The sequence below is a fragment of the Chiloscyllium plagiosum genome, unplaced genomic scaffold, assembly GCF_037043375.1.
Source record: "Chiloscyllium plagiosum isolate Xiang-an unplaced genomic scaffold, Cpla_swu_hap1 HiC_scaffold_26, whole genome shotgun sequence".
Taxonomy (NCBI): Eukaryota; Metazoa; Chordata; class Chondrichthyes; order Orectolobiformes; family Hemiscylliidae; genus Chiloscyllium; species Chiloscyllium plagiosum.
The window spans coordinates 47,809,328-47,828,218 of NW_028270164.1; the positions used below are offsets into that span (position 1 = coordinate 47,809,328).

The 18,891-nt window shown below is 39.9% G+C and overlaps 1 protein-coding gene across 1 annotated transcript in view; it reads right to left on the reverse strand.

The window, feature by feature from the left end:
* Positions 1-16,383: 16,383 nt before the first annotated feature.
* bcas2 (BCAS2 pre-mRNA processing factor) overlaps positions 16,384-18,891 on the reverse strand; it is a 41,259-nt gene continuing 38,751 nt past the window's right edge. Inside the window, exon 7 of the mRNA XM_043716999.2 lies at positions 16,384-16,899. Coding sequence (XP_043572934.1) covers positions 16,773-16,899 — 127 coding nt within the window. The 3' untranslated portion in view covers positions 16,384-16,772. The remainder of the gene's footprint in view (positions 16,900-18,891) is intronic.

The window sequence follows — 18,891 nt, forward strand, 5'->3', positions numbered from 1 at the left end:
CCAATGAAGGAAATCTGTGCTCACACAGACAGCAAAGAAGGAGCTTGCTTTTGCAAAGCAAAGGTTATTTGAACATGGTGAAGGCCAGGCAAATACTTAGCATATCTCGCCAGGAAAAGGAGCGCCCCTCAAGCCATTGTGGCAATTAGGAAAGGGTCTGGGAAATTAACATGTGACTCCAAAAAGATTAATGGAGCATTCCAGAGATTTTACTCTGAATTATACCAACTGAGGGTTGTGAGGAGGGGCAGGCCAAAATGGAATCTTTTCTTCAGGATCTGGAGCTCTCGGGCGTGACCCTGAACAAGAGTCCTTTCTCAATGCCCCATTATCAGAGCAAGAGGTGCAGGAAGCTGTGAGGCAGCTTCAGAATGGAAAGGTGTCTGGTCCTGACAAACTTCCCAGTGAATTCTATAAGGAATTTATAAACATACTGTTGGGACCGATGCTCAACATGTTTAATGACTCATACAGTCATGATTGTCTCCTGCCATCTCTGAGAGAGGCCAATATTTCGCTTATTCTTAAAAAAGGGAAAGTCCTGAAGGACTGCACTTTGTACAGACCCATTTCACTCTTAAATTGGACTTTAAAATCCTCCCTAACTTTCTCGCATTAAGGCTGGAGGCTGTGTTACCTTCTATTGCTAAAGAACACCAGACGGGCTTCATAAAGGGTCGCAGATCCTCCAATAATGTTTAGAGGCTGCTTAATGTAATTCAAGCATGTCAACAGCAGTTAATACAGCGACTGGTGATTTCTCTAGATGCGGGGAAGGCATTTGACCAAATTGAGTGGCTGTACCTTTTCTATACTCTGGAGCGGTTTGGCTTGGGCGAAGTCTTTATAAGTTGGGTAAAGATTCTCTACAGTGGCCCTCTCACTGCGGTTATCACCAATGGGGTATGATCAAGCAAGCTTAACATTTTTAGGAGCAGGGCTATCTCCTTTTGACGTTGGTGATTGAATCGTTGATGGAGGACATTCATAGGCGTCCCAATATTTGGCCTCCAGAAATGGGGTCAAAATTACATAAGATTTTGTTGTACGCGGACGATGCCCTAATTTTTTTGTCAAATCCAGCAGTTTCGGAGCCTCGTCCAACACAATGCATCTGCGCATTTCGTGCCTGTTTGGGGTACAAGATTAATCTTGCAAAATCAGAGGCTATGATGGGTGGTCCTACAAAGGTGCTAGGTCTTGAGGGCGAATATTGATTCCCATTTAAGTGGTCACAGGGAGGGTTTTGTGTATTTGGGCATATTCATTACTCCAGTTCTGGATCGGCTATTCAAAGTCAATTATGTTCAATTATTTGACACGATCAAACAAGACCTTCAAAGGTGGGAGGCGCTTCCGGTCTTGTGGTTGGGTCGAATAGCGCTCATTCCCGTTTATTATACTCTATACGGATGCTCCCCTTGATTTTCAAAAAGTAAACATTCGGGAGACTGGACGGCTGGTTCAGCTACTTTACTTGGCATTGTAAGCAGCCCTTCATTAAATCAGCCAAACTGCAGGTGCCTCACAGGTTGCAGGAAGTGGACCTTCTGGACGTTAAAAGCTACCAACTAAGTTCGCTTTTATCTGACGTGAATGATTGGGCCTGGGGGACTCTTTTTCAATATGGTTAGATATCGAAGCCTCCCAGGCAATGTGCCCTCTTACCAGTATCTGTTTCTGGACAAAATGAGGAACGTTAGGGAATATTACCATAAGCCAATAGTTATCAATATTGTTAAAGCATGGAGGGCAATTCGACAGAGGGAAGGCAATATTGGCCAAACATCTTCTTTTACGCCTATAGTGGGTATGTCGGGTTTTCAACCGGGAATGATAGATTCAAGATTTAAACGTGGGGCAGCTAGGGATGTGCCTTGCATGGGCGATTTATTTGAGCCAGACACAAAGATGTCCTTTGATCAGTTAGCACGGAAATATGAACTATCTAACAGGAACCTCTTTCTATTTTTTCACTTTTGACTGATCCCTACAAATCTGACATAGAGAGGAGGGTGCTCAGTGCTAAGGGTATACTTTCTGTCAGCACTTTATATCATCAATTGGGGTGTGTCCCCTTAGATGAGTTCGATCGACTCTGCAGGGTGTGGGGGAGAGAGCTAGGTGTTGAAGTCTCCTCAGAGGCATGAAAGAAAGATATCAATTTGCAATAGGACCCATGCTTTACAGTTGAAGATTCTCCATAGAGCCCACTTGGCTCTGGACCATTTATCAAAATTTAAACCAGGTGTATCTTCAACATGTCCCCAGTAGAAGGTCTGTACGGGCACTCTTACCCATTGTCTCTGGTCCTGTGGTAGGCTTCAAACATACTGGAGCGGTGTGGCAGGTACAATGGGGAGAATTTTAGGTGTAAGGGTGGAGAAGGACCTGATTTCTCTTCTTCTGGGCATGCCCAGTGTTTTCCCTGCAGATGCGCATAAGAAAAAAATTTTCAATATCCTCTCTGCGCATGAAAGAATATTTTTCTCGGTTGGGTATCTGAAAACCCCTTGGGCCTGTTGGTGGCTGAAGCTTGTTATGGAGCATACCCCTTGGATTTTCTCACAAGTATGGTACACCACAAAAATGAGAATCTTTATAAGACATTGCAACCATTTTTGGAATATCTGGGTACAGATTTATCTGCCACACTACTAAGGGCTTTTTATATAGCTGTAACTATTGTGTTTTATGAGTCCAATATCCAGGGAAGAGGAATTGTGAACATATGAGTGCCTTGTTTGGCTAAGTTGAGTTATTACTATCTATTAGCTTATTGCTGGTTATTATTTATTTAGTTAAATAGTTAGTTGGGTTTTTTATTATATATTTTTCGATCTGTATTTATACTGTGAGAAACGAAGCTCACTCACTACAATAATTTCAGTCCGAGACAAGATCTGAAGCAATCAGTATGTTTATTATACACTAGCAAGCGTGGTGCCTGGAATAGGGCACGCAGAGTTTAGCAAGTACATATCTTATATAGGATTCACTACTCCAAACCCGGTGCCCATTACTATTGTTTATCTCCTGTCTTATCCGGCCTTGTGCATAACAAAGTACAAGTTTTACTCGGCCATTTCACCACATCCTGCTGTGGTCCATTGTTAGGTATATCCTCCTTCACTACTATCTATTTCCCCTACTTGTGACATTTCCTCCCTTTTCTCAACCATATTGATCCTTATGACCTTTTAATTGGGGTTTGTTTTTGTGTTTTTGGAGAAGTAGGAAACAGATGCTTATAACTACTGCTTGTACAAGCATATCTGGCTTAACCTACATCCTCACAGCACCTTATCTATTTATCTGTAACATCTACCTTTGTTTGCAGGCACGTTTCATTTTTGAATGCACATTTTAGCTAATACAAAAACAATTATATATTTCCTTCACATAGTTCTCATTCTTGTTGACTCAGCTCTTGGTTGAAACAATTATACACTGGCGTGAGTGCATTTATCTTGCATAAGCAATGATGATTGCAGAAGTAACACTACTTTACCTATATCCCACAATACATTTGTACATGAGGACGGTTGGGTTTTTTAAACTTCTTTTTGTGTTTTTTTTTTGCATTGTTTTGAATTGTATTGTTTTGTATTTGTTGTAATATTTTAAAAATCTATTTTTTCAATAAAAATATATTTTTAAAAAAAGATTAAAGTCTCCATTATAAGACTTCAAATTTTAGATCCTGCTTCTCTGATCCGATTCCTTAAAGTGACTCAGTTCCTGTTGCTTGCTGACCAATGAAAATAATTTATATCAGTATCTAATAAACTCATTTCGGAACTTCCTCATTAAGTTTCACCCAATCACATACAAAGGATACAGCTAGATGTTGGCCATCTGCATGCTAAGTGAGTGTTAATTTAACATCTTTCGTTAACATTGTGGCTTAGCTCCTTGAGTCTGATTGCTTTTTATATCTTTTGTCCCTGTAAAATATCAGAGGGAGCATAGCTACCAAAAACTGTTCTCCAAATCTGACTAAAATTGTTATACATTAAAGTGACCTTGCACTGAACCTCCTCCCTCACTTAAGTACATCCATTTGTAAATGTCAGTCAGCTTTCTGAACAGAACCACACAAAGGCTTTCATTATCCAAATCCATTGATTCTCTCAATCCTGCTTTTCAAGGACAGTAATTGGTGCACAGATGTTATGGTATGTTCCCAGTAATTGTGCCTGCAATGTTCCTACTTGAACTTAAATAATGGCAGGGAGTGTTAGATGGTGTTATATCTGCTATGCGAAAGTGGGGACTGCAGATTAGAGTCAAGAGTGTGGTGCTGGAAAAGCACAGCGGGTCAGGCAACATCCGAGGCCTCATTCCTGATGAAGGGCTTTTGTCCGAAATGTCAATTTTCCTGTTCCTCTTATATCTGCTATGGGACAGGGCTCCATGTCTCACTATCTGTGCAATTGAGCTGTTATGTGAGGTACCATGCAAATCACTTGGAGTGTTCTTGCCACTGTCAAGACCTTCTGAGTTCAGTGGCTGTAATGCAGTATTTAAAAAAAAACAGCTGGATACCAAGTCAAAACCTGCAAGCCAGGAAATGACCCTCAGCTTGCAGTGGTCACCCCTAGCAATGGACTTGAATAAAGACAAACTGGCCTCAATATTTACAGACCTGCCCTCCGGGTGCTACTGAGTGGGGTCACTGAGCAGACATTAGTCCTCAGCCCAGATGACCTCATCAGGAGGCCAGCAAAGCCACCAGAAGGTGAATGATCTACTGCATACTGGCACCATTTTCTCTCTGTGACTTCACACTCATAGGGCTGTCACTCATCTTAACACTGCCTCTGCAAACATAACTCAGCAAGGAGGCTGGTGTATTACATCCATCTCACATCCATCACATAGTTATAAGCCAACTTCAAGCTATAAATAAAACTAAATCTACAACGAGTTTTGAGAAGATTTGTAGCTCAGGTTGAGATTTTGGATGTAGATTTGCTCACTGAGCTCGAAGGTTCATTTCCAGACATTTCATCACCCTACTAGGTAACATCTTCAGTGGGCCTCAGGCGAAGCACTGTTGAAAATTCCTGCTTTCCATTTATATGTTTGGGTTTCTTTGGGTTGGGTGATGCCATTTCCTGTGGTGAAGTCACTTCCTGTTCCTTTTCTTAGGGGATGGTAGATGGGGTCTAACTCAATGTGTTTGTTGATAGAGTCCTTGGCGTAGGTACTTCGACTGAGACAACACATCCAGCCTAGCACAAGCCAAACAAAGACACACAAGAGAATTCCTAGCAGCATGACATTCAAACGGAACTCAATCAACAAACACATCGAGTTAGACCCCATCTACCACCCCCTGAGAAAAGGAACTAGAAGTAACTTCAACACAGGAAATAACATCACCACAGGAAATGACATCACTAACCCAAAGAAACCCAAACATATAAAGTAGGAATTTTCAGCAGTGCTTCGCCTGAGGCCCACTGAAGATGTTACCTAGTAGGGTGACGAAATGAACCTTCAAGCTCGGTGAGCAAACCTACATCCACTAAATCTATAAAAAAATTAACTTTCTTACTCATCAATTGTAAGCTTCACTCCACTTCGGTGGCGATATGCATGTCATTTCTAAAAGTTTCACATGGGAAGGGTTTATCTTATCCCTGTTCTTCTTAATGAAATGCTGTGTCTTTAAAGTCAGTGAGATGGCAAATGGCCAAAATGCTCATTATTACTCATTGTGTAATGGTCTCTAGTGAAGAAGTGCATAAATCATAGTGCATTGCAGTCTGAACACTCAGGATTCTGGGGCACAGGAAAAGACCAGTGCAATCTCATTGCATTGTGAAACATTGGAGGCCAGTCTCTCATAAGAAACATTCTGAGATTAGTTACAACCTGGCAGTCCTTAAAAGGGAGTTAATTCCCTGAAATCACTCGCATATCTCTGAGGTACAAGGAACATATTTCAGCCAATGTGCAGCAAAGTGATTTAATGGAATTTGTCACTGTTTCATCGTTGTTTTACTGCTAAAGATGTTCAAGGGGAAATGTTGCAGGTTCTTTAGTTTCTTTTTATAGAGGTGAGGCTACTAGATTCACATTAGATCCAATTCTGACCTTTTCATTAATGACATAATAACCAGCTGTACCAACTGAAACCATTGGGATAAGGTATAAAGCAAAGGGTTGAATTCAAAAATGGCATTAGAACTTGCAAATGAAATGTTTCAATCCAGGAAATGTCTGACTATTGGATTTCCTTTGTCCTTTCAGACTCTCTGAACAGTGTCCCTTGCTCCGTATTGATGCTCCTCATAGGTCATAACAGAATTTTTATCTTCCTCCTCAGAGGAGTTCTATCTTCCCTCATGTCCTTATTATTCAACATGTTCCCTCCTTTGGCAACTGAGATTGTGAAGGAAAAAGTGCACCACAACAATGCAAGACACCTGCTGTGCCTGCGCTGTACTGCATTGCTGAACCTGATTTGTCCAGGCACTGGAACCACCCCATTGGTCAGTGGCTCTGGTCAAATTGTCAGCAGTGTAGTACCTTTGCTCTGCAGCAGTTTGGTCATTTCTTAGAGCACGCATGGCTGGAAAAAGTAGCTTTTGTCTACCAGCAACAATCCTTGTATGATCCAAGAATCCTTGGAAAGAGATTAGGACCCATCAATGCTCCAGTATATACAGATCATGGCAGCCCCCTGGATGTATACCAGAACACAGAAATGTGACTGCTATTGTCACAAATCAATTTAACATTAAAATAGTGGAATCATGAACACTGTTATTTGGTGACAAACATTCTGAAAGTTATGTGGGTATGACCAATAGCAGTTGGCACCTGCAAGAAGGCAGTAATGGCTGAGAATCCTGGTTCCCCAGTTATTTGACTGGTAAAAGGTTATAAAATGAAGAAATAGACTCTGGAGAACACTGTATCAGTTACTTCCCGGAAGGACCTAATGAATGGGTGATTCTGCAAAACCACAGAGGTCCCCATTTCTCCAGCTAAACAGTCACTGATAAAAAATTAACCTCAAGCTTTAAACCTAAAAGCTATTAGGATAGGATAGCAGCCCTCGTGAGTGTAAATCCTTGTCCAGCAGCTAGGAAGTATGTGTGATACCATGGCTTGGGCTCTCCTTATCATTTAATACTGGACCTGAGGCCCACAGCCAGGGAAGAGGGACTGGTAGACAGCACCTATGAACCCCACCACTGCCAATTGCCTGTGTCTGTTAATAGCCAAGTTGGCTAGTCCCAGAAGCATACTCATGAAGAGGTCCTCTGACTTGCCTATTTGCTCCGCACCCATCGCCTCTACGTTGGAAGGATGTACCTTTTGAGCCTTACCCCAAAACCAGGTCATGAATATACCTTTCTTGGCCATCAAGTCCTCGAGTGGGACTCAAAGCCAAAACTTCTGATCTAAGACAAGCACGACCTAATAAACAAATAAACACACAAAATGACATCATATTACATTTTTTTCTTCATAGATTAAAATGCGAAGATTTCTTTTTCCAATATGGACTTTAAGAGTCTAAACATATACATAATGGCCATATTGGGCAGGAAAACCTTAAACACTTCAGCTTCCTGGTCCTTCTTGAAACGTAACAACCCCTCCTGATTATGTGATGTAACTCCTTCAGAAGCTGCAAAATTTTAAACTCTAATAAGCATCCTTGGAAGGTAAATATTTTCCCACCTTTACTGATAACCTTCCCTGGTCTCTCTTTTCTTTAAACCCCACTCTCATAATAACCCATTACTATAATAAATATCTCCATGACTGACATTACTTTCCATTGGGCTTTCTGATGGAAATCAGGATTCCTACCAAAAACTAACTCATATGGATTACATCTTCCAACCATCTGCAACAAATTCTGAGAATGTACAGCCCACGCTAGTGTAGACAATGACTTACAGTCTTGCTGATCTGCCAAACTTTTATGAATCATTTTGTCTATTTACAGCATAGTTCTTTTAACATATTATTGCTAAAAGGACTTCCTGCTGTTGTATTCATAACAATCACATTTATATTCATAAATATCTCTAAACTTGTCATTAACAAGCTATACCCTCTCTGCCCAACTATCACTGAAATATTTTGTTCATAGTTCAAATCCAGTTCCTATCCACTTTTCCATCACCTTATCCACAATTATTTTCTTGTTTTTACTATATTTTATTATTAACTGACACAATCTGGTTGCTAAATCTATAAAATGTATAAAGAAAAAGTTTATTTCTTTATCCTATATTTTTAAGTCCATTGCCACTACTTCAGTGAAATCTCTCCATATTTCCTACAAAACTCACATCTATCACATCTCTTTTTTGAGCTGAGCATACTTCCCATGTGATTCCTGCATCCTTTACGAAAACATTTAATCTTTTAGAGGACAGATAAGCAAATTGTCTTTGCAATTTTGATACAATTGACATTTTGTCTTCAAAATTCCTACCTCCTTTTGTCAATAACGCTTTTTAAAATTTCTTTAGCAGAGAGGTTATGTTCTATTACAGGAGTACAGTTGTATCCCAGTTGTGTAAATTGCAAATTCACAGATTTTCCAAATGCAATAGCATTGTCATTGTCTATATCCTGTTCCCTCTATGTGTTCTTCATTGGTAGTTTACTTAATAACAAGGATATTTCAATGGACACTACATTGTGCGAATAAAATGATTGCTTTTGTCCTCTTTACAAGGAATGACCACTCTTTTTCAAATATTTAAATGCACTAACATTCCCAGATTTGAAGCTGGTGGAACTCTCAAATTTCCTGACTTTGTCCCAATCCTTTTTATGCAGTCTAGTAGCATTTTAGCCAGCCTCCTCTCCCCACTAGACACACTGTCCAATATTGCACAATTGAAAGACTCAATCCAGTGATGCAAGCATCGGTGGTACAAACTTCCTGTGAACAATACAGTGCCCTTTCTTTGATTTGTATCTCCATTGTGTTCCTCTGAATCTTCCAGTTCATGTTTAGTTTCAAGTACTTTATTCCATTGTTTGGAGTAGTTGGTGGTGTATTGATAGATTGAATCACAGCTGAAGCATTGATTGACTACCATCCTGAGCATTTCTGGAGTTCTTTCAGTTATTGTAAATTCCAAATTCTCTTTGCTTCAAAATTATCAATAGCACATGTCTTCATTTCTCTTTTCATGCTGTCACCTGTGATTTCTATCTAGACAGTCTCACCTTTGTTAACATTATATTCTCTATGTTCTGTCACATGACCGATCATCCACCCTCTTTGTGCTGCAATGCTGCTGGGAAGGAATGCTTTCTCACGAATCTTTAGTGCTTTTGACATTTGTTCTGTTTATCTGCAAACTTAACTCCTTAAAATGGAAGTCTGTCTTTACTTGAAATTTAAAGACCAGCACCAAATGGCGAATTTTCAAATTAAACTTTTGTAGTCTTGCCACCAATTTGCAAATTCCATTATGTACTTTTGCGTTGTACTATCCTCAGTCTTTCTAAGTCTGTCAAAATCTGACCACCTTATGTGCAGTTACTAAATAATTTTAACAAATTTTATCCACAAAAGTTAACAATTGGTCCAAACTTTCACTGTGTTCAAATCATCAGGCTCCAATTCTGAAAAATCTTTGCTTCATAACATGCTTTGGTATGGTATCAACAGTGTGAAGGTTCTAGTTTGTGTGCTGTTTGGTAAAGAAGTAATTCAGATCCACATTGTAACTTTAATCTTGCATTGGTCATTAAATTTGATTTCAGAAAACATGAGTTGGTTATGATACCAACTTGTTTATTTATTCACAAGATTTGGGTATCCCTGGCTGGACCATCATTTATTGCCCAAACTCTTAACTGCCCTTTTAACTACATTACTATAGGTCTTGAGTCACATGCAGGCCAGACCAGGTTAGAATGACAAATTTCTTCCTGCAAGGACATAGTGAACCAGATGGATTTTTACACCAGTCAACAAAACCCTATTGTGCTTTATTCCAGATTTTTGCTGAATTCAAATGTCACCACCTGTCATGATGAGATTTGACCCCATATCCCACAACATTCACCTGGGGTTCTATATTATGAGTCCAGTGACATTACCACTATACCACTACCTCTTGAGATTCGAGCATGACTAATCGGTCAGGTGAGATAACGATGAGCCACTGTTCTTGGTTAAGTGGCAACGTAAAGTACTTTATCAATATACTAAGAATGCAGAATGTAATTATATTGTTGACAGCTAAAACAAATATTCAGGAACTTCAAATATAAATCTGAATCCCACCTATGTCTGAGGTACATAATAACATCACTGAGCAGGAAGATTAGAAAGTAGGTTAATACATACGCACATACATAAATCAACAATCCGAATTATACTGCAGAGAGAAAATGAGCATCCTATTTCGCATGCCTGTCCAAGCACTGATTAAATTCAAGCACTGAAATTGAAATCCTTTCATTACTGTTTACAGAGAAGATAGAGGGAGTGGCCAGCCAACTACAATTAACGCCAGTATCCAGAAGGCCCGGTCAGATACTATTTGAAGACTCCTTGTGGATTGAGACCCTCCGGTCTCTCTCAAAAATGCAGACTCCACAGGCAGCATTTCAGGGGCATATTTTAGGTCTCGATATCTAGCCATATGATAATTTGATTCAGGGAAGCAGTAACAATAGAAACCTCTTGTTATAGAAGCTGGATACTCTAGTGAGCTGCTCCAATATTTTAAAACATTGATTAAATAATACTGCAGTGAGATGAGACTGAACATAAATCAGCAACCCAGTTTGTTTTACAATTGTTAACTGAATGAGCAATGGTAATAGTTGTAGTGAATTGCAAAATTCTTTCAAAAACAAAAATAGCACAAACCAGCAGACTACCCCAAGACACTTACTGTATCCTGGTATCTTGAATATCAACCAAGTCTGCTTTTCCTTGCTGGTTCTAGTGTCCTCACTAAACTGTACAGAGTCATGTGTTGCCCTGTTCTGTGGCACTGTCCTCGACCAGGGACCGGCCAGTTAAGCAGCTAATTTATCTGAAAGCAGCCCACTGCTGCTCCCACATGCCATCCCAATTCCATTACTGTCCCATCCCAATGAAGACATTGTAAATAAAGAATATTCCAGTTCCTAATGTATTGTTTTCAAGCCTCCATTGCCTCAAGCAATCCCGAAAGGTATCATATTTGAATCCCAGTCAGCATCTCAGCACATGGCTGTCTTATAAATTTAACTTTGAGCATAATCTTGAACATAAAAGTAGCATGTAATTATGGTCCATACCAATAACTCACTAAAAATGTCCAAACAAAATGGTTGGTTTCTGACAGGAACCATACTACTAGTTTGACTTTATAAGCCAAGTGAAGGACTACCCTTTTGTGATGCCAAATCTTAAAAGGTTTCCTTCGCTTTATTGCAAATTCTTGTGGTTTATGAGATAAATCATGCATATGTTTCGATTTCCATAACGGCCTTATAAAATGCAAATTCCTCCATTATCAGTTGTGTTAATTTGAATGATTTTAATGGTATTACTATTAATGTCATACTAGTGAAATGCAAATACATATGCAGAAGTCATATTTTGGTAAGTAGCCACATTTACTTCCATATCATTTCAGTTTAGAAGCTATTCCTCATGGAAGTTAAGAATTTATCTGTGGTGGTGGTGTAGATAAATCCCCTCAGTAGGATTGCAGACTGCAGACAAGTTGGAACTGAGCCATTTCAGAGCAGCTTCCAATGCTCTAGAATGTGTTCATCCTTCAAGCTAGTCTTTGCCTTCAATACGATTGCATATGTATTATTTAGCCCCTTTGACATAAATGTCTAAGTTACTTCACAAGAGCATTATCAGTCACTGATCCACAAAAGAGGACCGATGACCAAAGGATTAAAAAAAAACTCTGATATAATTTTAACTATTTTTAAACATTTCTGTATACTTTCTAAAACTTCTTTCAGTTTTAAAATACATTTATGTTTAAAGCTTGTGTAAACTTTTAATAACTAGCAAACTTTGAAGTATTTATATTAAAAGCTTTTCCAAACTTTAAAATATACAAGAAAGCGTTTTGGGCATTTTAAAAAGACAAGCTAAGCAAATCAGTTTATTTTCAAAACATTTGCGCTTTTTTTATAAACTTGCTTGCAGCAAAGAAAATTGTTGTGCACACCCAATAACTCACTAAAAATTCCCAGATTGTTTCCATTACCAGACCACTTTTCTGAAGTCCAGCAATTAAGGAGCAGAAATTTCCTCCAGTTAAATATTAGAAAGACAGATGCCGTGATTTATGGTCCCCACTCTCTCAGTCTGTTCTCTTTCCCTGAAAAGATTCATAGGCTGTTCACAATCTTAGTATCTTATTTGATTCTGTGACAAGTTTCCAAACTCATATCCAATCTGTCACAAAGACTGCCTATTTCCACATCTGTAATGATGATTGACTTCATCCCATCTCAACCCATGCTTCCGAAATCCTCATCCATGCCTCTGTTACCTCCAGACATGGTGGTTTTAGTGAATTCCAGGCTATCCCCCACGTTTAACCTCCACAAACTTAAGGTCATCCAAACCTCTGCTGCCCATATGTTAACAGAGCAAGTTCTGTTCCCTATCACTCTTGTACTTGCTGATCTAAATTGTCTCCATGTCAACCAACAACTTGATTTTTAACATTTTCGTTCTTTCTCAAATCCCTCCACAGCCTCTCACCACTCTGTTTCTGTAATCTCCTCCAACTACACAATCCTCAACAGTATCTATGCTCCTCTAATTCTACCGTCACATGTATAGTTCCAACTTTAATTGGTCCACCATTGATGGCTGTGTCTTCAGTTACCTAGCCCCCAAACATTGTAATTCCCTCCATATACCTCCCTGTCTCTAATTTGGTTTCCTCCTTCTAGGCAGTTCTAAAACCTATCCCGTTGACTGAGCATTTAAACACAGATTAATATCTTCATCTGTGGCTTGGTGCCATAATGTAATAATCCTTTGACGTTCCTATGAAGGCTAAAAAGCATCAAAGGTGCTATATGTACACTATTGTTCAGGTGTCACAACCTTAGGTGAATAAAACATGAACATATTTCTCAATGATGTCTAAGTTAAAGGTCAACAACTTATTGGTAACAATAAGCGGAGGGCATCTTAAAATGGTTAACCTCTTGGCATGGAAGGAGCTTGCAGAGGCTCTGACAACAAGCAACACTGCCCCACCAATCGGACAGCAAAGTCACATGAAGTTCAGTGTCATCAAGATGACCTGCTAGGGTTTGTATAATTCCAGGAATATTTTTTAAATTTGAATTTTCATTTAAGATTTACAAGGTTACAAAACTGCAAAGACCTTTTTTAAAAAACTTCATCTGTAATTTTGATTGTGGCCTGAAATGGTAAAAGGACTGTTTGAAAAACAAAGATGAAACCTACTAGAGGTCAGAGTAATGTGCACAACGGTGAGATGTGTAGCAGCATCGGATGACAGGTGAGGATTACAATGTCACGATTAGCTCTGATGAAGAGTCATCTCGAATTGAAACGTTACTGTCTCTCCATAGTTGCTGTCTGCTCTGCTGTGATCTCCAGCATTTGTTGTTTTCAGTAGATTCCAGCATCTGCAGTAATTGTTCCTTCAAGAACATCTTTTCCACTGTTAACAAATGCCATGGCAAGATTTCCACTGGAGAGTGGTCTGTTTCCAACTGATAGCAATGAAGGCTTGTTAAGGTTCTTGTTGACAGGTCAACTACCTCATTAGTATTCCAACTGAAGAAATTGGGAAAACCACAACATGGAAACCAGAGACAGGTTACTCCAAACTACCATCAAGCTGGACACAGGGCACTAGTATTTCAGGGCACACACCACAGGCACCAGCCACATTCACCCCACATCCACAGACGCTGGAATCTGACATGTATCAACTTTAAAGGACCCTTATAAGAGCAGGTGACATTCACTTGCACTTTTCTGCATTTCAATGCTGTACCAGCAACAACCATTGTGGGGCGACATGTTGGCTCAGTGGTTAGCATTGCTGCCTCACAGTGCCACGGACTCAAGTTCCCACCTCGGGCGACTGTCTGTGTTGAGTATGTACATTCTCCCAGTGTCTGCGTGGGTTTTGTCCAGGTGCTCCGGTTTCCTCCCACAGTCTAAAGATGGGCAAGTTAGGTGAAATGGCTATGCTTAAATTGGGGAGAAAGTGAGGTCTGCAGATGCTGGAGATCAGAGCTGAAAATGTGTTGCTGGAAAAGTGCAGCAGGTCAGGCAGCATCCAGGGAACAGGAGAATCGACGTTTCGGGCATAAGCCCTTCTTCAGGGCATTTTCATGCTTAAATTGCCCACAGTCAAGGGTAAATATAGGTTAGGGGAATGGGTCTGGGTGGGTTGGTGTGGATTTGTTGGCCTGTTTCCATACTGTAGGGAATCTAATGCTGCAGAAAAGACAATATGCAGTCAGTGTCATACCTGTAGCTAATGGACTGAACCAGGTTGGATCTCCAGGCTCTTTCTGTTCACCTAGTTCTCACTCACTCTGAGCCTACCTGGATGGTTACAGCAATTTCTACTGTGAGTTGCCTTACTTTTTTTTCCCCACTTCAACCCCCTCAGCCAGAGAATCCAGGCTCATATTACGTAAGGCAGTCTTGCTTTGCTGATTAAAACCGACACAAAGCCGGGAAGCTGGTCATAGTTGTCAGGAGCCCTAATCAAGTCAAGGCACATAGCCTCATTCAGAGGTTCCCAGGACAATAAGTCAAGTGTGGCTTCTGATACCATCCAGATTTGTTCAGGGCAGTCAGGAGTCAGGATCCTCTCCTCATTCCAGGTGAGCAGCACACCATCGGTCCGGAATCGGTCACCCTATTGTGGGAGATTTCATCCTGGAGTGAGACAGAGGTGGGTATAACGGAGGGTGAAAATTGGAGGATAGCTATTACTGTTGGTACAGGTGGGGAGACTTCTCGAGCAAGCAAGTGGCAGCACAAAGAACATGTAGAGTTAGTACCAACCTTCTGACACCCTGTAACATTGAGCTCCTCCAAACATGAATTCTGTGTCAATCCCTGATTTTAACCACCCCACTATTAATGGCTGCTTGGTCAGCTATCTTGGTCCTAATGACTGGAGATTCACCCCCATTAAACCTCCCACCTCTCAATCCTCTTTTAAGATGCTCATTAAAACCTATCTTTCTGTCCCATTGGCAACAGAAGACCAGTCTTTTTTAGTTATCCATGCCTGTAACGAACCTTGGGATGTTTCGCTAGTTGAAGATACTACATAAATGGATGTTGTTGGATCAGTACTTCATTAGTTGTAAAGCTTTTTAGGATACTGGAACCGCAAAAGGTTGGCCTGCTGTCCTTTTCAATGTTGGTGCTGCTTTGCATTCCTTAGTGTTTCAGTTTAAAAGTCATCACCAGATAAATATTTACATGCATTAAGTACTGAGCTGCAAAGTTCAACTCTGAAATAAAGAGTTACTAAGGAGAGATAGGAAACACGCTACAAAGAATGGCGGATATCTGACAAACACACTACCCCAAATACACACAATTATCTTAGAGCAAATTTTAAAACTATAAGCTGGTGGAAATAATTCAAGTGATTCAAACAGAGCTTTGACCATATACACAGCATGCAAAGGTGCTAGAACAAACTGTTGTTTTAGCTTAAGTAATAGATCAGCTCACTCCATTGGGAAAAAGTGTTCCCTAACAATAATCTGATAAGAAATTCTCCAAAGCACAGTGGCAGCAAATTACCCTGATCTCATACTTCTACTTCAAGGCAAGAATGCTCAGATGGTCCCAAGGGATCTAGCTTGTCAAAAGTCTGTTTACTCACTGCAGGAAGCTTATCTCGGCTCACTACAGGCCAGAATGTTACTGAAAAGACCATGATGCAGTTCCAATTTGGCCAATGTGACAAGCAGCTTCTCAAGATGCTGACAATTACCCGACATTTACTGAGTCAACCCAGCTGTCTGAGTTTGTGCACTCATCAATATGGAATAGGCCATCTCATACATAGAGCGCATACTTTTGGTCTGTCAACATGACTGGCTAACCAGATTTATGTACAATCCGATATGCACGGTGACCCCTGAGATCAAGGGCTCCAGTTTCTCAGTGAGCATATTTTAGGGTGGGGTGATGGTTCTTGATGTACCTTTTTGAAAAAGGCAATCCATACTGAGAGTACTGACAGGACGATAGGATTGTGCAGGCTGTCTGAAAAGCACTTTGATCAATGCACACCCAAGGCTTTTCCCAGAGGATTAGGTACCCTAACTAAAACAAAGAATGCTAAAAAACATGTAGTCGTTTAATCTGATAAATAAACAAATAACATGCACATTTAACTCTTAATTGTTTATTTGTAAATATGCCACTATAAAAAAGGAATATAAACCTGATTAAGACTTTTCATCAAATAATTAAATTATCCTGAGAACGAGACCGATGTGAAATTTCAATTGATATTCGATCTCTTCTTGCTAAATGCACCTAATATTGGACAGTGTAGAAGAGAAGGGCAGTAGTCCAAATGAAACTAATCTGGGCCACTTGGTATCACAGAATATTGCTCTACTCAATACAAAAAGAATACAATAAATACAACACCACATTTTCTTAAACAGAAAATCCTGCCTGCATGGTCATTGTAACTAGTTTACAAACAGGAGTGTCCACTCTCAAGACAGCGTGCTCAGGACAAAATGGAAAAGTTGCTTCTCCACTCTCAGAAGTCCTGCCGAATATTTTCTTTGTTTTCATCCCCTTGTGCTTGTTTCATCTTGTTTATTTCACCCTCGAGCTGGACGATTGCTCTCTCGATCTCGTAGTTCTTGCTAACTAATGTGACCCAGCTGAAATGACACAAAATGAAGGGAGTTGTAAATTGTTTAAGTAGCTGAAATGACAACATTCATTGTTATTGCTGAATTATACAGATCAGAAAGGTATGAACAGTGCACTGCAATAACCTGCTACACTAACCTGGTCATGTCTAAATTTGACCCTTTTCTGATTCAATTCTTTTTCATCATATTGTATTATAGGTATCTTTACTAACTAACTCACCAGCTGACTATATTCACTAATACCTCATTCCTATTCATTCATAATTCCTTACTAACTCGCTCTGTTTACTAATGCGTTTTCATTCATTCATAAAACCAGGTTTTTGTAGTGCATTTTACTATCACAAAATAGACTGGATTACGGAACATCAAACACTGGTTTCCTCACCTAGAATATACTTGTTAAATACATATTAAACTTACAATCAAAACAGCACTTCTGTGAAATTGCACAAATGAATGAAACTCATACTGGCAAATAGTACTCAAAGATCCCCACCCTGCTGCAGTAATCAGGTTAATATCCTTTATTAAGTAAATGCATAAATTCAAACTTATTTACAGCATATATAGGTCAAGTACTTCAACTAACATTTACTAACTTAAAAGACAAAAAAGACTAACACCTCCTAATTATGCAAACTCAGACCTGGACAGACATTCTAATCCCATCAGAAGTAACAGCCACCAACGTTTAACTATTGCCTGTTTCCCCAGGACAGAAGTCACGTAACGTTTGTGTACAATAGATAAAACAATGCAATACCATAGTGATAGAATTTTAATATACATAAGAACTGTGTATAAAGAAAGTACTGTAAGAACAGTACTTCAAAAGTCCATTGCCGCCTCGAACTGTGCTACTGCAGTTGCTGAATAAAGAGGCCAATTTTTAAAGAGGCCATTTTGTAAAACCAAAAATATGAACTTCAAATAGTTTTCACTAGGATTCACAGCATTTAAAGAACAAAAGAAACAGGTATAGATATAAAATTTATATTGTCATGTGTACTTTGAGAGGAAAAATACAATGAAATGTACAAGTCATCTTACCATGGTGCCTATGTTAATGACAGAAGTCATAACAATAAAAAGTAAATTTAAAACAAAAGTTCACAGTCCATTTTATGGCTCCTGGTCTAAAAATGGTGCGTTTTTTGAAAAAAACAGAATGTATTTGCAAATGCAAATTCACCCCACAGATGTGTGTGTGTGTGTGTGTGTGTACGCCAGTTCTGATGTGCCATAGTGAAAAACCATAATGACCTCCTCAGAAGGCAAAGCTGCAGGATATGACCAATTGGGTACCCTTCATTGTCCAGTACTTCCTGGGTGTGGAGGGACCACTCCATGTTCTTCGTAGCCTGCAACACATCATCGATGACGATGAACACGTCACCAAGGTCTTTCCTATGCCTCTACTTCTTGCCTTTAAACAACCACCGAACCTTAAACAGACCATTGTTTGCAGGAAATTACCCAGGCTTCAGGACAACATCAACCACAACACAATACAACCCTGTCAGGGCAGCCTCTGCATGACATGTCAAAGTAATGATACTACCATTACATGTGGGACACCACCATGTGCACGACAGATACTCATATGACTCAGCCAACATTGTTTATCTCATATGCTGCAAGCAAGAATGCCCCCAAATATGATTATAATGGCAAAACCATGCAGACACTAAAACAACGGATGAATAGACACCGTGCAACAATTGCTCGACATGAATGTTCCTTCCCAGCAGGGGGAAACACTTCAGTGGTCAAGGACATTCAGCATCGAGTCTTCGGGTAAAGCCCCTTCAAGGAGGACTTCGGGAAACATAACAATGCACAGTCGCCGAGCAGAGGCTGATAGCCAGGTTTCAGTACCCAATGAGCATGGCCCCAACTGGGATCTTGAGTTCATGCCACACTAAAGGTGACCCCACTACACTATACACACAAACACACACACACTCACATATTTTCTCAGATCTCAGACTCCCT